Genomic DNA, 26,060 nt, shown 5'->3' with positions numbered 1-26,060 from the left:
TCTGTTCAATTTTCAATTTAACCAACCTGAACAAAAACTAAATTAAGTATTTGTGTCCCTTTAAATTTGCAGTCCAATGATGAATGAGAGTGGTGGCGTTCCTAACCTAGGCTCTATGCCTACGGCAGCACCACCCTCTAGTTCTGGAATCCGCAAACCTTGGCATGAAGATATCACCCAGGATCTGAGGAACCATCTAGTTCACAAACTGTAAGTTGTGCTACAGCCTCTGATCTACGGTGGCAGACTAGATTCTCTAAATGCTAAGTTCTAGAAGGATTTCAAATGCAAATACAGGTATAGGACCTGTTGCCAGAATACCTAGATAAGAAGTATTTTCGTTATATGAATCTTCTTGCCTTAAGTCTGCGAAATATATTAATTAAACCCAAATAGCATTGTTTTGCTTCCTATAAGGACTAATTGTATCTTGGTTATTAGGATCAAGTGCAAGGTACTGTTTTGTTACTATAGAGATAAAAGGAAATAAGATTTAAAAGGAAATAAGATTTAAAAATCTAATTTTGATTCAAATGGAGTCTTTGGGCTTCCCATAATTCAGAGCTTTCTGTATAAACGGTTTCGGCTAACTGATCCCTATACAAAATTGACTTTTTAGGCATGCCACTTTTGATCTATTTGTAGTATGTTTTCAACAGCGTTTCTCATGCTACTCAGCACCATAAATGCACATTGTGATAAGCTGCTATTCAGTTTGGCCATATGCTGAATCTCTGTACTATTTGTTTGTTCAGGGGTTCTCACAGTCCTTCCCACTACAGATGAAAAAACTGATTTATATTTCAATTAGTGCTCATGCTCACCCAGTTAAATTGTAGGTTCAGGTGCTTATGCTGAATTTTACAAAGAAGATGGAGATTGACTGAACACTTTCACTTAGTTAAGCATTAGTTAATGTCTTAATACCACTAGTAAAAGATTTTTTTTAAATATTTCACTCTTAATAAAAATAAATGGAGACCCTTCTGTAGAGTTTATTATCTAACCCGGCCTTATATAGAGTTGTCTTATGTCATCTGCTTTGTGACTTGTGCTCTGATAAACTTCCGTCACTCTTTATTGCTTTGCTGCAAGTTGGAGTTGTATCACCCATCCCTTTCCACCCAGCTACCTGATATCTATGGTAGATATCGGAATAGCACTCAATAGTAAAAAAAATCTTCAGGCTTGGGACTCCTCCAGTTAAATGTAGTAGGAGAAACAATAGCATTTCTGAAAGCAGTTTTAATGTGTAGGACATTTTATGAAAGCACAGAATCTGCACAGTACACTGAGATGAATGCTTACGCACCTATATTACTAAAAAAATATATGTTTGTTGGTTTAAGAATAACCTTTTAAATGGTAGCGTGAATTATTTGCTATGTAAACAGTGTAATGTAAAAATTACACAATAAAAATCATGACCGTATCCCTTTAAAGTTGTAATGTGCTAATGAGGCAAAACTTTTTTTTTTTTTCTGCTTGCGTTCACAGATGTAAGCACTTTAATATTCTGTATAAAAATTGTAGCTCAGGTTGTCCATACCCCTAAATATTATTTATCTGGCACATTGACTTTTGTTTTATGTTGAGGTTTGTTATTGATTTCTTAATTTGTTCTAGTGTTCAAGCCATATTCCCAACACCTGATCCAGCAGCATTAAAGGATCGGCGAATGGAGAACTTGGTAGCTTATGCTCGCAAAGTTGAAGGTGACATGTATGAATCTGCTAATAGCAGGGTAAGACTTGTGTTAAGTGTCCTTGAATAGTAAATACTTTTGTGCTGAAACGCTAAAAATTGCCAACTTGTAAGTAAATAGCTTTATATATACAGATATTTTAGTATAAATTTTCCATAATTTGATTCCGTTTAAGATGCATTCTGTAGCGAGCATCGTTCTACCTGATCATTTTCAGGTAAAGGCAGTTTAACAGATTGTGACTTATGTGTGTATAAGTGACTTATGGCCAGCAAAGAAACCTCCAAATTATTTTCTAAAGATACATTGTGTGGAGAATACCCATAGTGAAAAATAATGCAAATTATCTATAGAAACCCTTAAAGGACATGTAAACCCCACACACACAAACTTCAGTGAACAGCCTCTTTGAAATCTTTCAATACCTGCCACACTGGTTGCCCAGAGATTAATAGTAAGGCTGCAACATCCCCTTAATCACTTATATTTGCTTCTCCTCCTGTAACCCACTCGGCCCCCTCCATCAGGAGTTTGCTTTGGCTGTTGGCTTGTGGGCATGCTCAGTTGTTCTAAACTCAGATTACCAAACATGGCCCCCAGTCTAGAAGGCAGTGAAGAGATGGCATTGCTAGTTCCCATAGAAACTCAGCTCTAGCTGTCTGCTTCAATTTTTTTCTCCCAACCAACTCTCCTGAGCTCAGCTCAAACAAAGCAGAACTTGTATCGGAGACAGTTGTGCCTGTGTGAGCCTGAATTCTTGATTAAATGTATGCTGAATAAGGGTCTGGCCACCAGGTGCTATTTGCTTTAGGAAAATGTGATCATGCTGGCAAATGGAGGGGATATATACAGTACACATGATGCCATTTGGGTGGGGGAGATGTGCCCAACTGATATACATTGTAGGCATATGTAGGTTTTACATGTCCTTTAATGCGTTTAGACTGATATTGGCAAATTTATCTCATGCTCTGATAATTTAACTCCTATATGCACATTATATGATTTACCTTCTGGATAAAAGAGCCTTTCTAACAATTGCCTTATACACCGATGGCTTCTAGGCTGAGTACTACCACTTTCTGGCTGAGAAAATATACAAGATTCAAAAAGAATTGGAGGAAAAGCGTCGCACCAGATTGCAAAAGCAACATCTAATTCCCACTCCTCCTGGCATGCCTCCTACACAAATGAATCAAAACCAAGGAATGGCCCAGCCACAAACTGGATTGTCAACCAGTACGTGTATTTTTATTTGTTGGCTCATGTTACTGTATTTTCCTTATATGTTACACTTGTATGAAAGTAAGTATTTACAAATTAAAGCTTAAAAAGTAGGCTATAAATGCTGCACTATATGTTTTGGAGTTCTCTACCAGCTCAAATCAACTACAGCTCTTTAGCAGCAAAGATCTTTACCTCAAAATATGCTCCCAGAAGCTTCCCAGCTTTTTTGCAGATTCACAGCACTTCCTTTGTGACGCATGCCCAGATCACACTGAACGTGTGCAGTGTTAGTGACACTTCTAATAAAATTCCTGATGGTGAGCCCAGACCTTCATATTTGTTCACAGGAGCTCACTGTCTTGGGCAATTGAACTTTAATGGTTTTAGAGGGAATTAGTTCTTTAAGGGAATTTTTTTTTGCTGCAGGTCACATTATGTCCATGCAGTAGTTATAGACTTGCTTATCTTTGTGCAAAGACTTATTAATTGCTTAAAAATGCATATTTTTTTTGCTGCCCCATCAATGTGGTATCATAAATGCAGTGCCAGTGGTAAGCATAGGAGTTGGTAATTTAGGTTATTTAAACTGCTTTTGTTGTGAAATTTGTTTTGTGATGTCCTATACTGTGTTTTGTACATTGTTTTTCTTTCCCATATAGATGGTCCTTTGCCAGATCCAAACAGCATGATGCGGGCTAATGTGCCAAATCAAATAATGAATCGCATGCAGACACAAACTGGTAAGAATCATTCTCCTCTTTCAGTCCCATGATCCTTGGATATTGCTGGTATCAAACATTCGGTAAGCATTCTGTTTTTCCCTCTTCTGTACAAAGGAATGAACCAATTTGGACAGATGGGTATGCAAATGCAGTCAATGGGCCAGAGACAGCAGGCTCCACTTCAGCACCCAGGGCAAATGGGACAAACGGGCCCTATGAACCAGGTCAGTATGCAAGCCTCAACACAAGTGGTTAATTGTATATTAGACAGAACTTGAATTTAAGTTCTGACCACCTTTTTAAATATTTGTTTTCTTAAAATTTAAATTGACGGATCCATTAATTGACTTGACCTAGCATGTATGTGGGCCATTGGTTTGTTTCTGCGCAATGTGAATCGTATGATTCTAGGGGGCTTAGTATTCAAAATGGCAACAAAATAGTATATTAAAATGGTTTATTTAGATGAAGCAGGGTTTTAGTGTGTGTGTGTGTGTGTAAGACAGATGGGATGCACATGACATTTGTAGATATTGGTGGAAAGCTAGCTAATTATTGCATATGTGCGTTTTAATATACTACTGGTTCTAAATATAAAAAAAAAAATTGGTATTGGTCTCCCTAGACTGAAATAGTAGGCTTTAGTTGTGCGTTTTGTTATTTTAGTACAATAAAATGAAATCAGAACAAGCAGTTTTGTATGTTTGTTTTGTTTGGTAGATGGGATTTCAGGCCCGTATGCAGCAGCCTGGGACTATGCAACAAACAGCACAGAACCAGTTTCTGTCCCAAAATCAGTTTCAGGCATCTTCTCCTGTGATGAACACTGGAGGAATGAATACCGGTGGCTTGAATGCATCTGGCATGCCCATGCCCCAGCCTGGCAATCAGAACCCTTCATCTCAGGTTAGAACATTATAGATAAGTCTTGCCTGTACTTCAAATTTGTCAAAAGTATGCTTTGTTTATAAATGGCCGTGCTTTATCTATTGCAGGCACCAATGCCTAACCCTAGCCATCCTGTGAGTTCTCCAGTGATGCCCCCGGGAGCAGCAGGGAATCAGATGCACTGTTCAAGTCACGTCCAACCCATGCACCGCAACTCACCGTCCCCTGCTCCAAGCCGTACACCAACCCCTCACCATACGCCTCCAGGCCTTACTCCACAACCAACTCAGACACCTGTACAGCCTATCCTACCCACAGCAGCACCAATTTCACAAGCACCACTACAACACAGAGAAAGCCCTACTCCACCACAAGTGACCCCTTCCTTATCCATCCCTACCCCGGTAATGTCTACCGCTGACCAGCAGATTGCTACACCACCTTCTCAGCAGCCTTCGCAGCAGTTTTCATCACAGCAACAGCCATTACCACGGCCCCCTTCACAGCCAAGTTTAACAACACCTGTAGCCACGCCAACTGCACCACCACTGCCAATGCAGCTTCAACCGAGCACTCCGGTAAGTAAAATTTTGATGACTGGAAGAATCCTGCTTTTGCAGTACAGCTTTAATTAAGGCTGCTTACATTTTGGGTAGCCTCAACTAAAAAAAACAAAGAAAAATTAAAAAATTGCCTTTTTTTTTCTTCAGCCTACAGCCAACCTGGATTGCCCATCTTCCAATCCTCCCTCTACGAATAGTCCTGAAGTTAGCTCTCAGCCACCTGTTCAAGAGCCACCACCTCAAGAGGTTAAAATGGAGATAAAGCAAGAAGATGATGATCTTGAGCCTGAGCCTATGGAACCTCCAGCAGAGGAGAAACCAGAGGTAATCAGTTATCTCTGTATGGGATAGGCTTGGAACAAATAGTGTTCTCCTACCTCATCAGTGACACATTTTAGGCAATGGAAAGAGCAGTGTAACATGTCACTTTAATTAAATATTTGCTTCACAGGTTAAAGCAGAGGTAGCAGTTGAGGAATGCAAATCTGAGCCAGCTGAGCTGGAAGAGAAGAAAGAAGAAGTTAAAACAGAAATCAAGGAGGAAGATGAGAAACCAGCAACCCCTGCTGCTCAGACATCTCCTGCTCCTCCTGGGCAGTCCAAGAAGAAGAGTAAGCCTTTGGAAATTAATATGTTGCACTTTTTTCACAAATGATGGAAAAAAGTAAAGCCAAGAAATATGGGAGAAATGGAAGTTGAGCATTTGAAATTTGATGTTTATATACCATCCAATAAAGCTTATGTGCTGGGATATATAAAAATAGCCTAGTTTACATATAGAAGAGGTATAAAAGTGGTTGTTTTATCTTACAAGATTCAGCAATGCCCCGGTTTATAAGGGACACCTGTTGGATTACTTCATTGGAATTTCTTCTACCATATGCTATGCAGTTGCTGATCCAGACTTATTGGTTAGGTACTAAGCTAAATGTGCTTTTTTTTATTATTTTTTTTTTCATTATTCTCTATTTTGTCTGCAGTTTTCAAACCAGAAGAACTTCGGCAGGCTCTTATGCCCACTCTGGAAGCATTATACCGCCAGGATCCAGAGTCTCTTCCGTTTCGTCAACCAGTGGATCCTCAGTTATTAGGAATCCCGGTAAGAGTCCTCTGTGGTGATTGGAATGCTGTGTGTTCATGAATAAACTGCGCTTGCTTAATATTGTACCTGTTAACATGCTAAATGCTGTATTTGCGTCCACAGTTCGCTTTATGCATCTTTTAAAGCAAATGCATTTGGTGTTCCTGGTCCTCGGGAGCAATGCTTGGCTTAGGCTTCAGCTGTAGTTTGTGCTTCAAATGCTTTTTTTTATACCTCAGTCTGCCACACCTGATTTCATCTGTTTTGGAGTTTGTGTTTACGGTTAACCTGCAAAAATTTGGTATTTATATGGAAAAGAATATCAATGTCGGCATCCATTAGCTGACAGCAGTCTTAAACATTTTAATTAAACTGTAAATTATTTAAACCTATGTATTATGATTGGATGTTCTCCATGATTAAATTAGCTTGATTCTTGTCAGATGATTGGACATTCTAAAATTGGTAATTTTTTTAAAATTTTTTTTATTGGTAGCAAAATGATTTATTTAATCTGAGTATGTCAAACCGTAGCACTCTTGCCATTTACAGAGGAATCAGCACAATGCTTAATTTTATTGCTTGACAATGCCCTGTTATGTCCAAACATAGTATTCTTGCCAATCAGTGAAGCAAGCTTTACACAACTTGATTTTCTAAATGCTTTACCGGACCCTGTGCTATATAGAGAATAAGAAATAATATTGGTGACCGGTAAAGTATTAATAACTGGACTAGTCTGAAAATACTAGTTTAAAATGTGATTATATAAAACACTGAGGTAGATGGTATTGGCTATTTATAGGTAATACTTTACCTGATTGGTTAAGAACACTATGTATTTGTTTTGTGTTTTTGTTTTGCCATGCATCCTCACAAATCTGTAATGCATTATAACTTCTTGTGATTCAGAAAAATACCTCTGTCCTGCAGGATTACTTTGAGATTGTCAAGACTCCCATGGACCTTTCGACTATTAAACGCAAGTTGGACACAGGACAGTACCAAGAACCCTGGCAGTATGTGGAAGATATCTGGCTGATGTTCAACAATGCCTGGCTATATAACCGCAAGACCTCTCGTGTCTACAAGTACTGTTCCAAGCTGGCTGAGGTGTTTGAGCAGGAGATAGATCCAGTCATGCAAAGCTTGGGATACTGCTGTGGTAGGAAGGTGAGTTGTAAGTTTGCATGACTTAAGAAAGTGCTGTCACTTTTAAATAGTGAATAAATAATCTTTTCATGAAATTGTTTGCCTGAAAAAGTACTTAATTCAAAAATGACAAAGTTTGTTAGACATTAAAATAAGCCTGAATAGCTCATTTGGTGGAAAAATGAGCTCATATGAAACCCAAATTTGATCACAGCACTGCATCTGTTCTCTTATTGTAGAACGTGTGCTATAAAACGTCTGACATACAGATGTAACAAGCAGTTTGAAATTATCAGTGTTTAGTTGTCATGCTGCACTGTAATAAAGGAAATGTTCATTTATACATATAGTGGTCTGTTTTAGATGACTTGTCGGACTTGTCTAATTGTTTTGAATTGTATTTTAAAGCTCCTCAACATGCTGCTTGTAATACTCCTCCCCCTCTTCTTCTAGCTGGAGTTCTCGCCTCAGACCCTTTGCTGTTATGGGAAGCAGCTCTGTACAATTCCCCGTGATGCCACTTACTACAGCTATCAAAACAGGTAAGACTTTCCCTTGACTTTTCAGTATAGTTTTTTTTTTTTTTTTTTAACCACAGCAAAATGTTTACCCCCACCCCTCCTAACTTACAGTTGATTTGTGACTGTAGGAAAGTGTGAACAGTGGTATAACCTATTCTTGCTCTCATTTGAAATGTACAAATGGTTCTTATTGTGTCGCATGTCATCTTTGAGAAAAGGAGTGACATATTTTAACTGCTTCATACAATGATAAACACACACTGAATCTGGTTTGGGTTGGAATGTACTGCATTATTAGACTATTCCCATTCACCTATTTCTGCTGCTTTATGTGCCCTGCCTGTAATCAATAGATGTCTAGCTTCTATGCTGTGTCTAGTCAGGCATTACGGAAAGGCACCTGCATCTTCTAAGTATGTCAAACTGTAACATGTCACAGTATGTCACAAAACATTACATTGTTTGTTGATGGACAGCTGATTAATTCTTTGAAAAGCCACATGTTCTAGCTGGACTGTACAGCAGTTACTAAAGTAGAAAGTGAATCAGTTGTATACTGGGGTAAACAAAAAAAACAAAAACTATTTGAATGTAGAATGGGATCAAAGACATGTTTTCAAAAAGTATTAAATAAGCTTATTTGTAAACCGCTTATTGATGAGGAAGAAGCCAAAAGCAGAAAATGCATAATTTCTTGCAAGAAACAGAACACGTGTCACTGAAGAGCCCTTATAATATAATAAATATGGCCAAGCTGCCCCCCCCCCCCCCATTGATCAGTCTAAGAGCTCTTACACACTGGTGTTTTGTTATGTTTACAGATTTGCTGAGAATGGGAAAATGCATAGATTGCATTTACATGCATTTTTGTGAATTCCAAACACATTCTTTTGTCTTTTGATTGCACACCAAGCACACACAAATGCAACAATCTGCATCTAAAAAATACAATGAAAATCTAATATAACAACGTAATTCTGAACGCTCATGCGTACAACCAGTATATAATGGAATCAATTAACTGATGTGTTTAGGTGTGCTCAAACCCGTGTCTCGGTGAGCATAACAAAAAACCTGTGCGCAAGAGCCTTTTTACAGTTTTAAGTGACGAGTTATGTATGTCTTAATGTGGCTTTTCACAGTGCAGTGTCCTCTAAAGGTGTTGCTTTGCCACTGCAGCATTACTAGCTCTGTAGGCTATTCCTTCATTTGTGTTGTGTTACAGATCTGTCATGTTACAGATTTGTCATCCTTCATGCTCTTGTTCCTCTAAGCAGAATGTGTAAAGCACATTTTATTTAATGTGCTTTGTGTTCCTTTGGGACAGTGTAGACTTATTATTGTACATCCTTCCCATGTTAGTGAGCTACTATCCTAGCCTTTCCCTTTGTGCTGAGCCTCTAGCTATTTAGAAGTGTATTTGTCATAACACTGTGTATCCCCTTAGTGGCAATTTATTAACACTCTGCTTAGGTGTCAAATGCAGCTTTTCTTCATTTGAGCAAAGCAGGAGGACAAACTGTACAGTCCCAGTTACCCTTTATTTTTATTTATTTTAACCTTCCTTTTGATTTGCTGTAATGATTTTTGCTGCTTGTGATCCCATATGGAGAGACAATCCTTTGCTAATCTGTGCTTTGCATTGGCTTTCTGCTTTTTGTCTGTCTTGTCTTGCTTCTGTTTGTCTTGCCCCATACCCACCCCTGCTTTTTTTCTCTCTGTGTTCATTTCTGACCCTCCCTTCCCTTGCTTGTTCCTGTGGTGGCTTTGATTGCAATGAAATCCAAACCAAAACCAAATCACACACAAACAAACAAAAAAACAAAATCAATCCAAAATCCAAATTACTTGGGCTCCTGACTCTGCTTGATGATCTGCGCACACCCTGTGTCCCTCACGTGACGTCCTCTGGCTGATGGCTTCCCGGCTTGCGTGGTTCCGCTGTCGTTGTGTGAACAAACAGTTCACCCAAATATGGCCTTCTCGCTGATAGGTACCACTTCTGTGAAAAGTGCTTCAACGAGATCCAGGGGGAGTGCGTCTCTCTTGGTGATGATCCCACCCAACCTCAAACGTAAGTACCTTTTTCTTTCCCGCCCCTCCTTATAATTTGTGTTATAAAATACTCTTAATACTATGCGAACGGCTTTTTATTCCACTGGTAAAATATCTATCAGTGGAGGAAGTAATTAATCATTTTGTACTCACTATATGTGATTCATGTGTCCAGGCACCATACTTTAGCCACATATATTACCCACTTGGCAATAAATTTGAAAGATTTTTGTATCTGAGGGAATATTTGCTATTTATGCCATTAATTTCAAAGGAAAGTTTTATACCAAATATAAGTCCCCCTTTTTTTGTAGTATACTTCCAGTATTGAGTACATTAGGTTTGTTGGAGCAACAAAAAGCTTTTCTGCATAAAGTAATATGTTATTACTTTTCACTTTGTAAGATTATAAATTCTCCAGTTGGCATGAGCATTGTACATTAGTTCATTGTTGGAATTGGTGATTAGGGATATTAGAGGCTTCTTAATCTTTCTTTTCTCCAACCAGTATTTCTTTTCTTTCATGCTGTCTTGCTTTACCCTCTTTATCATTTCCTCCCTTTAATCTTTACACCCCAGAAATACATGCATTTTGTTTCCTATCCCACTTTCCTTTTCTCTCCTCCTAAATCCCTGCTTTACCACTATAGCTGCTTTAACTTTGCTCTTTCTCTCACCCCTCCCCCTCTTTTTGAGTTTGCTTTTTTCACCTAAATCTTGTTCTCCTTTTGCTCATCTTCATTTCTCCTTTTTATTACTGGCCTTAATATTGCTTTTTTACAAGTGTTCACATGCCCCTCCCTGTTTTGTTCTTCTTTCACTTCGGATTTTTCTTCTTTTCCTGCGCCATTCCTCTTTCTTGTTTTTCTCCCTTGATTGATCTTTTGCTGCTGTCTCCAAATGCTGGGGATCTTAGTTTTTGTATGTTATTTATGGCGTTTCCCTTTTTTTTTTTTTTTTTTTTGTTATTGCTATTTAGAACCATCAGCAAAGATCAATTCTCCAAAAGGAAAAATGACACACTGGATCCAGAACAGTACGTGATGTTTCCTATTTGTCCCACCACAGATTTAGATGAGTGTTAAATTGGGATGTGGGGAAGGGAAACTTCCTAATTACTGAGTTATATCTTCTCCATTCTAGATACGTGGAGTGCTTGGAGTGCGGTAGAAAAATGCACCAGATCTGCGTGTTACATAATGAAACCATCTGGCCCACGGGGTAGGTGTCTTATTTCAGCATTAACTTATTTGATCTCTCTGATGAAGGACATTCTGATTCTGATTTATTTTGTTCTGTCCATAGCTTTGTATGTGAAGGCTGTCTAAAGAAAACAGGTCGAAATCGGAAAGAGAACAAATTTTCTGCCAAACGTAAGTACATCAGTTCATTGTTGGTGCTGAAGAAATTGTAATATCTTTGTTTAGTCTATTCTGGGAGATTAATTAATTTATTTAATCCAAGGTCTCCCAACTACAAGGCTTGGCTCTTTTCTGGAGAACAGAGTCAATGATTTTCTGAGAAGACAGAATAATCCTGAGGCTGGAGAGGTGATTATTCGGGTGGTCCATGCATCTGACAAAACAGTGGAAGTGAAACCTGGCATGAAAGCGAAGTAAGCAGTTTATTTTTTGGAATTGTCACAGTCTCTCTCACTTTGGTTTAAGGACATTCCTATGTGTACACTTAATTCTGCTAGTTGAATATAAAATCTGTTTTCAAAAGTAAATTTCCTTATAGTTCAGCATTTTGTATGTTGGTATATGTAACCCTTATGTATAGTATTGTTTTGCTATCTAAATATAATAAGGGGATGTTCTTCATTGCTGCTGAAGATACCTTGGAGACTTGTGTTAATTTGGCCTACAGCTTTCCTTTTTGTCATTATTGCAAGAAAAAAAAGTTTGTGTGAACTATTAATGTAAATAGTGCTAAGGGGAAAAAGAAACAGGGAAACCATGACATATCATCACCTTGTGTTACATCTAAAAAAGCAATGTTTAGCAAGAGGTAGAGCAGCAAAAACTGAGCTAGGTTAACTGAAACTTACTGGAACTAGAGGGAAGTCCTTGATCGTGGAGTACAAGGACAACAGTCCTTGTTTCTCTTTCAACTTGGAAGGGAAAATGATGCACCTGATTTCTCAAACTTAATGTGCAACCCACCACATAAAGAGAAGGTGGTAGTAGTTATCAGGGAGACTCAGCTGTCACCCCTGGTTTCATTGTTGACCAATTAATCCACGTGTCTTAAAAAAAAAATATTTTAAACTGTATGCAATTGGGCTATATCAGAGAATGTGTTGAAGGAAGGTTGTGCACTCCTTTTCAGTTGCTTATCTACCCAAATGTAGCTTACTACAACTTTGATATGAGAAAAAATATGGATAAAAATGTTCTATATTAAACTGATTTCAGCTTAAGTAAACCATTAGGATGGTATGGACTTTTATACTTTCTTAACTGGCTGTTAAAAAGACTTTTTGCAAGTGCAGTTTACATTTTGGATGAAAAAAGGAGAAATTACTAGAACATTGTAAGCTGAGTTTAAAACTTTATTGTAAATTATTCTTAATTATTGTTACACTCAGGAACTGAAAAAAGCAAATCAAATGTTATTCTTATAAACAGGTTTGTGGATACTGGAGAGATGGCAGAATCCTTCCCATACCGAACAAAAGCCTTATTTGCTTTTGAAGAGGTTGATGGAGTTGAACTGTGTTTTTTTGGAATGCACGTGCAAGAATATGGCTCTGACTGTCCCCAGCCCAATCAAAGGTAGGCCTTGTGTGTCTGTCTTCCTTCCTGTAACGTAAGTTGTGTATGGGTTCAGTTGGTAACTTTTCTTTTTGATTCTCTTTAGGCGGGTTTATATTTCCTATCTGGACAGTGTACATTTCTTTCGGCCAAAGAACCTTAGAACAGCTGTGTATCATGAAATTCTCATTGGCTATCTGGAGTATGTCAAGAGACTAGGGTAAGCATATATTTATAAAATGTATGTGATAGTGGGACATCATCCATTTGGTTGCTTCCAAAGCGAGGCACTCCTCTGCATCATCTCACTGGTCACCCTGCCATAATGGTTCTAAGATCACATTGCAGTGTGCATTCATGCACTGTTGAGGCAAGTCATTAAATGACTGTGGGTCATTCACAGCCCATATTTGCTAAAAAAGTGTGACTGCATACAAGTTGGGCACTGTGCTGACATGCCTGAATTCTCATATGAAACTAAAAGATGATGGCAGTCTTGCATTAAACAAATTTTAGATTGAAAAAATATTTTGACTGGACGGAATTGTCATTTGCAATGGTAAGCTGAAAGTCAAAGCAAATGTTTTTTTCTTAAAGACTGAAATCTGTGTGCCCGTTGCACAAAATAAGATTAAGCAGGATAATCTTCGCCTACTGAAACACCAGCTAATGATATAAAAAGCCTCGGAAATGTGAGACATTCAAGCATACAGGCCAACTTGTAAGACAAATTAGTCATTTATTCTGTGTGGCTGTGCATAGATACACTGGTTTGTTGGCTTAGTTGTAGTATGGGCATTTTTGAATTGCATTGCATTTGTGTTTTTGGATTTGCTTATTTGTCCAGTAAAACCAAAGCTTGAGAAGAGTTTGTGTGTTCTGGGAGATTTGTATCCTGTAAACCAGAGTGCTCATCCTCTGTAACAGTACTCGCAAAGCTTGTCTATGTTCCTAATGTTTTATAAAGGAACAGAAGGTTTGAGTTACTGTGAATTTTTATTTTCCTAACTCTTACCCACAACTTGCTTGGGCCATTTTCTGCATGGCTGGCCAATGCCATCTTTCCTTAGTTTCCCAGGTATCCCCTTTGGAAAAGTTATGAGTTTCACCTGCAGCAAGACTGAACTTCCCTATTGGGTGGCAGCAAAAGATGGCAGATGCCCACTGTGCAGAAAGTTACCCTAAACCTGTGCTGTTTCTAAGAACATGAGTGCCTGGGTATGATTTAAGTTATTGTAGTCAGCATGAGTTCAAAATTAGCATCCCAGTGACTAGAGCTTTCCTTGTCTTTTAAAACTGCTCACTGTCTGTGTTAAGGTGGCCATAAACTGCCAGATCTGCAAACTGGCATATCTGGGCCCAACTTGGTACCCATGCACAGGACCACTCTGGCAAAGGTTGGATTAGGCTTGGGGGCTGCTGGAGGACTGTATCAGCGTGCGGATGCTCGCTCTATCTTTGGGAATTTTCAAACCTGATTGATATCTGGCTGATTTTCGGCCAGATACTGGTCCAGTAAGGGGGCCCAAAGTTGGTAGCTTTTTTCAGCCCTTGTACAGCCACCAGCAAAAAGTGTGTAGATAGAAGGAAAATAATTTATGGACCACTTAATTACAGTTGCTTTTGTTTAGAATGTTTTACAGAGTTATAAATACAGCTTCTCTGGCTAATTGATAATCACTTTATGAAGAAGCAACCAGTCGTTAAACACTTTTTAGAGGGTGGGTTCCTCTGTTCAGCTGTGTCAATTGATTTGTGTTTTTCACAGGTATACAGCAGGGCACATATGGGCCTGTCCACCAAGTGAGGGCGATGACTATATATTTCATTGTCACCCAGCGGACCAGAAGATCCCAAAGCCCAAGCGCTTGCAAGAGTGGTACAAGAAGATGCTAGATAAGTCTGTTTCTGAGCGGGTTATACATGATTACAAGGTCAGTACCAAAGCAACTCTTTAGTGTGTAAAATTCCATTACCTCTTGTGAATTAGTTGTTAGCAATCTACTGCTATATCTCTCTGAAAAAATAAAAATGCAATCATAAGGCAAAGTGTTTTTTTTTTTTTTTCTCTTTGGTCTTGATAACGTTAGGAAATCTTAACTTCAAATAGCTATGGGGGACTTTGGGGGATGGGGGAACATTATTCTGTATAATAATCTGCTGTTCATTGCTGAACAATTTCAAGGCAAGTTGGAGAGAAATGGTGGTATAAGGAGAGGATCAGAGCTGCCCTATTTATATGTCTGGGAAATGCATCTGGACTACCATAAAAATGAAAGAACAAACTCTGTAAAGTGTTTTAGGATCGGTTTAGATTTAAGCAGAATAATTTTACTTTAGCTTATTCAGACAGTGGAGTTGCAGTATGATGCCCTCCCCAACTGATGATCAGAGGATCATATTGGCTTTGAATGTGGTCTTTGGCTAATGGGTATGTTTTGATTGTAGTGTGATGTGTTCATTGGCCTAATGGAAGGATGTTTAGATGTACCTGACTTGGCCCACTCTGAGCCACTGATTCACTTCTGCTGCATTCATAACACCTTGATATCTCTATTTGTAGGACATCTTTAAGCAGGCAACAGAAGACCGACTGACCAGTGCCAAGGAGCTGCCATACTTTGAAGGGGATTTCTGGCCTAATGTGCTGGAAGAGAGCATTAAGGAACTGGAGCAGGAGGAGGAAGAAAGGAAGCGAGAAGAAAATACCAGCAATGAGAGTATTGAGGTGAATACATTAATATACAAAAGCTTTCTACATTTACAAGCTGATGTGTGATTTACCATGTCTTCATGCTGCTGTGACATAACTTTCCCTTACAAGGTCTGAAAAATAATTGCTGCGTCCTGCTAGAGCTAACTAGTGATCATTCTGGTATACATTACACATCTCTCCTAGGTATATAGATATTCCTTTCATGTGTTACAAAATTTTCTCAGATGGCACTGTCTGTATAGTCTGTTTTTCTGACCGTGTCGTGTTTATGACAATATTGGGGGGGTGGCTTAGGCATTGCTATGCACATTTTATTCTTTTTGAACTTGTACCTGCCTTATATCCTCTTTGTATAAATCATGTTGACTCCACCGGCATGCAGTTCTTGCAAAGTTTACTTTTGCTCAACGTAAGAAAATTTGGTGGTTTTTTTTGTTTTTTTTTTCCTCTTAATGTGATATGATTGCTAAGACCCATTGCTATTCTCTTAACTCTTTAAAATTTGACACAGGTTGGGAAAGGAGACAGTAAAAATGCAAAAAAGAAAAACAACAAGAAGACAAGCAAAAACAAGAGCAGTCTTAGTAGAGGGAGTAAGAAGAAGCCTGGAATGCCAAATGTGTCCAATGACCTATCCCAGAAGCTCTATGCTACAATGGAAAAGCATAAAGAGGTGGGTACTGTGAATGTCATCACAGCTGAGCTTAAAGGGGTGGTTCACCTTCAGGTAAACTTTAAGAATTGACATATTAGAAACGTTTCAGTTGGAGCTCATTTTTTTTTTATATTTTTTTTTTTATTTGCCTTCCTCTTCTGACTTTTTCCAGTTTTCATTTTTTATTTACTAAATAAGTAAAGAAAAAAAAATGCAAATAATTGAAGACCAATCGCAATGCCTCAGAATGACTCTACGTCATACTAAAAGTTAATTTGAAGGTGGACAACCCCCTTGAGCAAAGCTTACACCCGTTATAGATTTTTAAAGCTGTGTCTGCCTCTTTCATCTAATCGCGTGTGTATGAAGTATTTGATGTATTTGCCCACTAGTATAGTTTTGTAAGTAGAGAGTTTTTTCTTGGATATTTAGGGGCAAAGTGTGGTAGCATAGTTAAAGGCGAGTTGTTTTTTTTTTTTTTGTTTTTTTTTTTGAGCAGGTGGGGGGGGGCTTACTGTGTACACAAGTTGGAATTGTTCTGCTCCCAATTGCTTGAGGCTTTTTTTATATTTGTAATCATTTTGCTTTCTAGGTATTTTTTGTCATCCGCCTTAGTGCTGGACCCGCAGCAAATTCTCTTCCCCCAATTGTAGAGCCAGACCCCCTAATTCCTTGTGATTTAATGGACGGACGGGATGCCTTCCTCACGCTTGCTAGAGATAAACACTTGGAGTTTTCATCTCTGCGCAGAGCTAAGTGGTCTACAATGTGCATGCTGGTGGAACTCCATACACAGAGCCAGGACCGCTTTGTCTACACCTGCAATGAGTGCAAGCACCATGTTGAAACGCGCTGGCACTGTACTGTTTGTGAGGTAAGTGAAGATGCTCCCTACCACCATAACCATTGCTGGAATACCGTCTTATTTTGTAACAGATTGGTTTGTAAAGGCACCCCCTTTTTATTTCTAATTGAAATGTGAATTTCAATAGATATATGATGTGCGTGGGGTCTAATATTTAATCAGACTAGCTGTGGATATCTTTAACATCACAACATGTTATACATGTTATAATACGATGGCCTTTTTTAAATGCACATCGATTTTAGAGTAGAATAAGAGGACCAAGGCAGTTTATTACTGTGGTATATTTTGCCTGTAAGATTGTATATGATATGTATGATGATTTCTTTATTTTCCTTTAAAAGGATTATGATTTGTGCATCACCTGCTACAACACAAAGACGCATGAGCACAAAATGGAGAAACTTGGGCTTGGCTTGGATGATGAGAGCAATAACCAACAAGCAGCAGCAACCCAAAGCCCTGGAGATTCTCGCCGGCTGAGCATTCAGCGCTGCATCCAGTCCCTTGTACATGCTTGCCAGTGTCGCAATGCAAACTGCTCTCTGCCCTCATGTCAAAAGATGAAGAGAGTTGTACAACACACCAAAGGCTGCAAGAGAAAAACCAATGGAGGGTGTCCTATCTGCAAGCAGCTTATTGCCTTGTGCTGCTACCATGCTAAACACTGCCAAGAAAACAAGTGCCCAGTGCCCTTCTGCCTCAATATTAAGCAAAAGCTCCGTCAACAGCAACTGCAGCATAGGTTGCAACAGGCTCAGATGCTGCGACGGCGTATGGCCAGCATGCAGAGAGCAGGAGGGGTGGGCCCTCAGCAGGGTCTGCCTTCTCCAAATTCTGCTGGCCCTGCCACACCAACAGGCCAACAGCCCCCAACGCCACAGACTCCTCAACCACCACCCCAACCTCCAACTCAGCAGCAGCCTCCACCACCTAACATGCCTCCCTACAGCATGGCACGTGCTGAGCCCGCCAGGGGTATATCACAGGGCAAGGCAGCTGGGCAAATGACTCCTCCAACACCTCCCCAGGCTGGGGCAATGCAGCAGCAGGTTCAGGGTCCACCACCAGCTGCTGTAGAGATGGCAATGCAGATCCAGCGGGCTGCAGAAACACAGAGGCAAATGGCAAAAGCTCAAATTTTTCCTCGGCCCATGATGAACCCACATCAGATGCAACCTATGAACCCAATGCAGCCCATGGGAATGAATCCTCAGCAAGGCCCTCGGGGTCAAGTTCATATGGAGTCTGGTATAGGGCCTGGAATGCAGCAACCTCAGCAGCAGCAGCAGCCACCTCCAACTCAACCACAACCTCCATGGGTACAAAGTGGTCTGCCCCAGTCACAATCAATGCAACCTGGCATGCAAAGATCACCTATTATGTCAGTACCACAACAGGGACAGCCTATGAATATGAATCCCCAGTCTGGCATTGGACAGGTGCCTGGAGCAAGCCAAACAAAACAAGGCTCACTGCCACAAGCTGCTCTGCAGAACCTTCTTCGCACTTTGCGTTCTCCCAGCTCACCAATGCAACAGCAGCAGGTTCTGAATATTTTGCACTCAAACCCACAGCTTCTGGCTGCCTTTATCAAGCAAAGAGCAGCTAAGTATGCTAGTAGCCAGAATGCACAGGCAGCTGGCAATGTTCCAGGGATGCCTGCCCAGGCTGGCCTTCAGCAGGTAGTGCATTCTAATCCTGGCATGCAAGGCATGAACCCTATGCAGGCAATTGGTCCACGCCCTGGCATGCCTCAGCAACCCCAGGCACCCCAGCAGCAGCCCCCACAGCAGTCCCCTCTTCCCCAACAGGCAATGGCAGGTATAAATCCACAGGGTCAGCCATTAAACATCAATCCTGGTGGGATTTCCCCTCAGTTCCGTGAGATTATCCTGCGAAGGCAGCAAATAATGCAGCAACAGCAGCAACAGCAGCAGCAGCAGCAGCAACAACAACAGCAACAACAGCAGCAGCAGCAGCAAGGAGCTGGACCCGGAATGGTTAATCATAACCAGTTCCAGCAGCACCAAGTTATGTCTGGCTACACACAACAGCAGCAGCAGCAACAGCGATTCCAGCACCACATCCAGATGCAGCAAGGAAGTATGGGACAAATGAGCCAGATGCCACAGGGAATGCCAGGTGATACATCGAGTGGCTTGCAGACCTTTCCACAGCGCCTCTTACACCAGCAGATGGGATCTCCAGCACAACAAAACCCAATGAGCCCGCAGCAGCACATGTTGCCAGGCCCTGCCCAGTCCCCTCATTTACAGGGACAGCAGCTCCCTCCATCACTTAGCAACCAAGTTCGCTCTCCACAACCTGTGCCCTCCCCACGCCCCCAGTCACAACCCCCACACTCCAGCCCATCTCCCCGTATGCAGCCCCAGCCATCCCCTCACCACGTTTCTCCTCAGACCAGCTCTCCTCACCCAGGGTTGGTGGGGCCTGGGCAAGGGAACCCTATGGATCAAGGACACTACGGAAGCCCGGATCCTACTGCTATGCTTTCGCAGATGGCAGGTCTTCATGGAGGGGGGGTGCAAGACCTTGGCCTGGGTGCGGACAACTCGGACCTTAATCCCAACCTCTCACAGAGTACACTAGATATCCATTAGAGGTGTGGGGGAAAGGGATCTACTGCTACCCTTGAGCAGTGACTCTTAAGAACACGCAATTCTAAAAAGTAAACTTATTTTCTGCTCAGACTGACTTTTTATACTGAAGAACAGCTGTTTTTTGTTTTTTTTGTGGGGGTGGGAGGGCGTGCGGGACTTAAGGTTATTTTTCAAGTTTTTGTTTTTTTCAAGTAATGTTATCTATTTTTTTTGTTGGAGTTCTCCAGAGCTGCTGTGCTCAGAACTATAAGGATCTGCAGAGAGTGGGGAGGGGCAGATATTATTATTATAATTATTATAAAGAATATATTTCCAGTGGCTGGGCCCATAAAACAGCCTTCTGATCTCTTCCTCTGTTAAGATGCACAGTGCATTCCCTTGATCCTAACCTCCTGATGTCCAAAACACACTTAACATGACTTCCTATGTTTTTATGTTCTCTGTATTTTTTTTTTTTTTTTTTTTTAAATTAATGAAAATGTATAGTATTGACTGTTTTTATTTACTGTTGGACGGTTTCTGTATAGGCAAAATTTGTGTTCCCATCCACCTGCCATTTTCTGTCTATGATCCACTTGTAAACCTTTTCCCTCTCCCCAAGCCACACTCAGCACAGGATACCCCCTCCCTGTGAGCTGTGATCATAGCCATAAGGTATATATATATATATATTTTTGCTTCCTTTAAATTGTCAGCTTGAATCACAGCTGGAAAGGGCTTTTAAGGTCCGTTGCCCTAATTTTGGGCATGAATGGGTTATTTTGGTGAGAAGGGGCAGTTGTGCTCCAAAAACAGAGGTTTTCAGAGGATGGTTTAATGTTGCTTTAAAACAGAAGATATATATACATGATATATATATATATATATATATATAAATATAAATCTATATATAAATAAGTAAAATAACCCCATTCTTTCTCCCTACCTTACCCTTTCTTAGCTGAAAACCTTATGGTTAGCTTGGCAAGAAAAATGTACATTTTTTACCTTTTGACCTCTTTTACCCTTCAAAAGAACCCCATAAAAATGTTCTGTTTAGCCAAGTATTTGCAACATTAATGGTGTTATTTCTACACATTGGAGAGGGGCTACGGAGAGAGATTTTGTTTATTTTGCTATATCACAGAACCAGCCAGGTCAGATGTACTATATTTAATGGATTGTAAATTTTGGAGGGGGTGTATAGTGGCGAACTTGTATTCTTTATTTTTTTTTTTTTTTTTCCACGTTACTGTAACATCCAAGTAAGAACATGGACTGGCCAAAAGAATGGCATATTCTTACTGACTCCCCACCATGCTGGTATTGACTCTTTTCTATCTGAACCTGTTTCCTCTGGAACTCGGGAAGCAGGAAACTGATCAGTCGCGATCTCCTCCCCTCAACAGTGTGGTGTAAACGGTGTAAATCATGCAATGAACATGGGGTCTCCTAAATATGAACTTTAAATCACTGTACAAATTGTTACAATTCATTTCTTATTACTTATTGTTAAATAAACTGTGTGAGACAGATGAAGCCGCCTGCTGCAGCACCTCTTTTATAACTTGTCCTCCGCATTTGCTGTCAGGCCTGAACACATGGGAAGTACATTCTCCTAATCCGCCCCAATGTGAAACAGTCCATGTTACTGGGTATATAGGACACTTCAGACTTCACTTGCAGGTTGTCCATGTTTCAGCCACAGGAGAAGGACATGTCCTCACTACTGTATCTGAACAGGTTGGTCTAAATCAAGTCCATTTGTTCTGCTGCTGTATGGGTTCATTAGGCTTACAAGCCACAGACTATTTAAAGTGATACTCTGTATCTTTTCTGTTCCTAAACTCACCCTGCTCTGGTTTTATTTATTTATTTTAACTAGAAGTTAAGGTCCCCAGGTTAAGGTGGGGGATGTTGGGAAAAGATCCGATCTGCCAGTGTATGGGGGGGCCTTTAGTCTGGAGTCAAGCCAAACCAACAGGCTGCTTCTTGGTCTACTAAAGCCCCTATTTTAATCTCACATTTGGCCCACCACCTAGATGACAAGTCTGACAAAGGGTCACATATTTGGTGAGTGGCAAAAAGTGGTGCACCCCTTTACACTTGTTCCTTAGGTCTAAAGCCAATGTGTTACATATGCTTTCTCCATTGACAGAGAAAAAAAGGCCAATTTGTCGCATGTACCAAACCGCACAGACAGTGAGGCTATCGCCTGGCATTACACACACACACACACACACACACACACACACACACACACACACACACACACACACACACGGCACAGATTTAATCCTTAAAGTGCACAGTTGCTCATTTTCTGGTCAAAATAATGGTGCTGGTCTTGTCTGTTAAAGGAACAGTAACACCAAAAAATGAAAACTTTTTAAAGTATATGAAATGTACTGTTACGCTGCACTGGTAAAACTGGTCTGTTTGCTACAGGAACACTACTATAGCTTATTTAAATACCCTGCTGTGTAGCCATGGGGGCAGCCATTCAAGCTGGAAAAAAGGAGAAAAGGCACAGGTTACATAACGGATAACAAATAAAACACATGTATTATACAGAGTTTATCTGTTATCTGCTATGTAACCTGTGCCTTTTCTCCCTTGAATCGCTGCCCCCATGACTACACAGCATTTTTCTTTATATATACTATAGTAGTGTTTCTGAGGCAAACACACCAGTTATACCAGTGCAGGGCAACAGTACATTATATTGGAATTTCTTTTATACACTTGAATTTTTTGATGTTACTGTTCCTTTAAATACAGACTCCTCCACTGTCTGTCAGTTTTGTTCCCTAAAGGACTCTTGAGTAATCTTCATATTTCCTCTAGTATCCCAGAGTCTCATAGTTGATTTTGTTCTGTTTTCTTTTTCCAGTTTAATTTCACATCTCTGCACTCATTCAGATCATGCAAGGGGTTGTTCACTTTTAAATGATTTAATAAGGTGCAGAATGTCCTATAACTTGTAGCTCCAAGGTTAGTATCCTTCCTAAGAAAAGGAGACTTAAATTGTACTCCATACTCAAATCAGGGATCTGTAAATAGGCCTTAGTAGCCACTGACTGACACTACCTAGAGTTATTTTAGGATTGAAATCTGTATTTGGTTGTATCCCTTTCTTTTTCTAACTTTGATACAATGTAGGTGAAGTCTCTTCTCCTCTGGGCCTGCCTGCTTTTGCTACATTATTTCAGGAGTGAAAGCCAGTAATGGAGAATGAATATAATATATAGGCAATGCTTTCAATAGCAATTTTAGGCAGCTCATAATCTAAGCGGTGGTGGGTGATGCTGACAAATGGGATCTAAATGATTAAATTAAAACAGCGGGTATAGGTGCTGTCTTATCCGATGGAAAAATCAAACCTACCCAATCAAGATCTGGATGATTTCAGGCCAGATGTCAGTTGGGAAGGCTTGTCGGTGGTGCCCATACACGGGCAGATAAAGTGCTGAATCTGTCTACAGGACCAATATTGGCAGCTGAAATCTGCCCGTATATGGCAGCCTTTAGATTAGTAATATGCATAATACGGTGCTGCCTAGAAACAATATCCTCAGTATAGTATATGAATAAACCACAGAAATTTCAGTGGAATAAAAACATTTATTGGCTCAAATTAACAGAACAAAAAACTAACATATAAAGCATACTATACCAAACTTCATCAGAGGAGGAAGCACCACATGGTGCAAAACACGTTAGGAGAGTGGGTACCATGAGACACTGGGATACACCTATCCATTGTTTGGTATAGTATGCTTTATATGTTAGTTTTTTGTTCTGTTAATTTGAGCCAAAAAAAATTTTGTTTTTATTCCACTGAAATTTCTGCTGTTTATTCATATACTGATTCAGGACCTATCAGTGGGATATAACTTTCAGATTCCCTTTCTGAAACCTTAATTTATTACTTAATTGTCCTCAGTATAGTATAAACCGCTGTGTATAAGGGACAGGTTCATACTACTTTGGTACTGGAATAGTGATATTGTACTGAGTTACAGCAGTGACTCTCGGCGGCTTTTTGCCTGGGGGAAAAACACCTCTTCCCCAGGTGACAAAATTTTCCAACTGGTCCGATCGGCGAGTCGTCCGATATCAGCAGGTTCCTGCGATATCGGTCGACTCGCCGACATACCATACACGCACCGATTATCGTACGAAACGAGGTTTTGTACGATAATATCGGTGCGTGTATGGTATGTCGGCGAGTCGACCGATATCGCAGGAACCTGCTGATATCGGACGACTCGCCGATCGGACCAGTTGGAAAATTTTGATTGGGCGCCATAGAAGGCGCCTGACCAAAATTCTCCCTTCAGATCTGAATCGGCAGAAGGAGGTAGAAATCCTATTGCTTCTACCTCCTTACCTGCCGATTCAGCCCTGAATGGTGTATGGCGGATCTTACGATGTTTCGTGCGACCGATGGTCGTACGAAACATCGTCAGATCGCCACGTGTATGGCCACCTAAAGTAACCTTTTTTTTATTTTTTTTTTTTAATGCCTTCCACTTTTTGCTACAATTATCACTGGAGAGTCACATGAAAAACACTTGACCTCATTGTTCTGGATGAAAAAGTATTTTCAGATGCCTTATCACTTATCACCACTGCCCTTAGGAGAGGTGATTCCTAATAGGTGATAAAGCACTATTGAGGTTATGTAATAAAAGGTACTAAGTCTGCCTGGGTGCAGTAACCCATAACAACCAATCAGCAGGTAGCATTTACTGGTCACCTGTTTAAAAGCAAACATCTTAGAGTAAGAACTCACGGAGTAGTTGAGACACCCACAATAGAACACTGCTAAAAGCCCTTTGCAATGCTTCGGTATTCCAAAGCCGAGCAAAGTTTCCTCCTGTAGGCAACTTTGGAAAACAAATCGATGCAAAGGACTGCTGGTGGAAAGCCATTTTCGGAGCCGTTGGTTGCCCGCAATAGCGGAGATCTATTGTGGACGACTGAACAGCTCTGTGGGTCCTTACCCTTATCGGTTGCTATGTGTTACTGCTCTTGGCAAACTTCGTGCTATTTATTACATATGGGGGTAAGTGTGTTGTTGCCTTAAAGCAGTGATCCCCAACCAGTAGCTTGTGAGCAACATGTTGCTCACCAACCCCTTGCATGTTGCTCTCTGTACCCCAAAACCAGGTAGTTATGTTTAAATTCCTGACTTGTTGGCAAGTTTTGGCTGAATAAATACAAGATTTACTACCAAATAAAACCTTTTGTAAGCTGATGGTTTGCACAGAGGCTTATTTGGCACCTCCATGAACTTTAATGGGCTTGTGTTGCTCTCCAAGTCTTTTTACATTTGACTGTGGCTCACAAGTAAAAGTTTGGGGACCCCTGCCTTAAGGAGAGTTAAATTTCCTCCTCATTGGAGGGGGGTTCCTGTAAATGAAACATGCCAAGATATTTGATTCTTTGCTCATTTAACTGGAATTCAGCTTTATTTAGGCGAGAGCCTTTTCATCTTTTCAGGGTTTTGCTTGCAAACTGGTCATCTGTAGGGGGAGAGAGATTATGTATGTATATTTTTATTTATAAAGCGCTACTTATGTATGCAGCGCTGTACAGTAGAGGTCTTTACAGAAATGTTTTTATCAGTGTACTCAGTTACCTTTCCTCAGTCAAGTCACAGCCTGGGTTGTGTAATTCCCACCAGCATGGATAATGTAAAGATGGGAGTGTGTATGAGTAAATTGGGATTATGCACAGTTTAAGACTCCACAGCTTTTTGACCACTTATTTTTTTGGTGCTGACTGGCAGTGACTAAATCTTATTTATCTAACCTAAGTCAGCTATAGACATGCTGCATATCTACATGGCTATTGTGAGTAGCCAGGCACACTGCATGTTTCAGGAGTGACACGGCTGGCCCTGCTGCAGTGTGTATGCTTTTTACACTTTATTAGAGGAATTATTAGTGGAAACTTTTTGTTCGTCTGTAGCTTTGTCCAGAAAAAAAAGTTGTGTGTTGGCTATGCCCTAGGCGTGTGCATCTTCTTTGAGGACGTTAACTTGAGGATAGCTGCCTTCATTGGACAAGTCGTGCTTTTAACTATATCCTCCTTATTCTACTTATAGCAGGTCACAGTAAAGAGGGGGAGGAAGTTTGCACATAATCAGAATTTAACAGATATGATCAGTTATGCAGAATGTCTTATAATTGCAGGAAGGTAGATTAAAGCTGGCCATACACATTAAGATTCACTTGTCTGGCAAGGTCACCACCTAAGGTGGGTGATATCAGGCTAAATTGATCATTTGGCCCTAGAGCCAAGAGATTGAATTAAAATGGCAGGCATAGGCGCTGTGTGGTCCCCAATCCAACTGGAAAATCAAACCTACCCAGAATTCGATCGGGGTCCCCATACACAGGCAGATATGCTGCCCTATTGCTCTAAAGGACCCCAATCGGCAGCTAAAATCTGACTGTGTATGGCCACCTTAAGATTAATTACCCCCCTCCCTGCTGTGAAGTCAAGGAAAGGAAGTTTGCTAAATGAGCACAATTATTTGA

General features: G+C 40.4%; 1 protein-coding gene across 4 annotated transcripts in view; it reads left to right on the top strand.

Annotated features, from left to right (window-relative positions):
- ep300 (E1A binding protein p300) overlaps window positions 1-21,048 on the top strand; it is a 34,796-nt gene extending 13,748 nt beyond the window's left edge. Inside the window, exons 8-31 of one of the 4 annotated variants that reach the window (XM_002934725.5) lie at window positions 73-210; window positions 1,627-1,744; window positions 2,770-2,944; window positions 3,592-3,672; window positions 3,769-3,878; window positions 4,375-4,560; window positions 4,650-5,120; window positions 5,253-5,429; window positions 5,557-5,716; window positions 6,086-6,204; window positions 7,120-7,359; window positions 7,792-7,880; window positions 9,853-9,933; window positions 10,894-10,950; window positions 11,058-11,135; window positions 11,220-11,287; window positions 11,379-11,529; window positions 12,545-12,691; window positions 12,777-12,890; window positions 14,439-14,604; window positions 15,234-15,398; window positions 15,898-16,059; window positions 16,634-16,915; window positions 17,251-21,048. In XM_002934725.5, the coding sequence (XP_002934771.3) occupies window positions 73-210; window positions 1,627-1,744; window positions 2,770-2,944; window positions 3,592-3,672; window positions 3,769-3,878; window positions 4,375-4,560; window positions 4,650-5,120; window positions 5,253-5,429; window positions 5,557-5,716; window positions 6,086-6,204; window positions 7,120-7,359; window positions 7,792-7,880; window positions 9,853-9,933; window positions 10,894-10,950; window positions 11,058-11,135; window positions 11,220-11,287; window positions 11,379-11,529; window positions 12,545-12,691; window positions 12,777-12,890; window positions 14,439-14,604; window positions 15,234-15,398; window positions 15,898-16,059; window positions 16,634-16,915; window positions 17,251-19,530 (5,815 nt within the window). In that variant the 3' untranslated portion in view covers window positions 19,531-21,048. Of the gene's footprint in view, window positions 1-72; window positions 211-1,626; window positions 1,745-2,769; window positions 2,945-3,591; window positions 3,673-3,768; window positions 3,879-4,374; window positions 4,561-4,649; window positions 5,121-5,252; window positions 5,430-5,556; window positions 5,717-6,085; window positions 6,205-7,098; window positions 7,360-7,791; window positions 7,881-9,822; window positions 9,934-10,893; window positions 10,951-11,057; window positions 11,136-11,219; window positions 11,288-11,378; window positions 11,530-12,544; window positions 12,692-12,776; window positions 12,891-14,438; window positions 14,605-15,233; window positions 15,399-15,897; window positions 16,060-16,633; window positions 16,916-17,250 lie in introns of all 4 variants that reach the window. The other 3 variants (XM_004913800.4, XM_004913798.4, XM_004913799.4) reach the window with 3 other exon arrangements.
- Window positions 21,049-26,060: the final 5,012 nt, after the last annotated feature.

The sequence above is a fragment of the Xenopus tropicalis genome, chromosome 4 (assembly GCF_000004195.4).
Source record: "Xenopus tropicalis strain Nigerian chromosome 4, UCB_Xtro_10.0, whole genome shotgun sequence".
Lineage (NCBI taxonomy): Eukaryota > Metazoa > Chordata > Amphibia > Anura > Pipidae > Xenopus > Xenopus tropicalis.
Note: the sequence above shows the minus strand (reverse complement) of the source record. Positions and strands in the feature narration are given on the sequence as shown.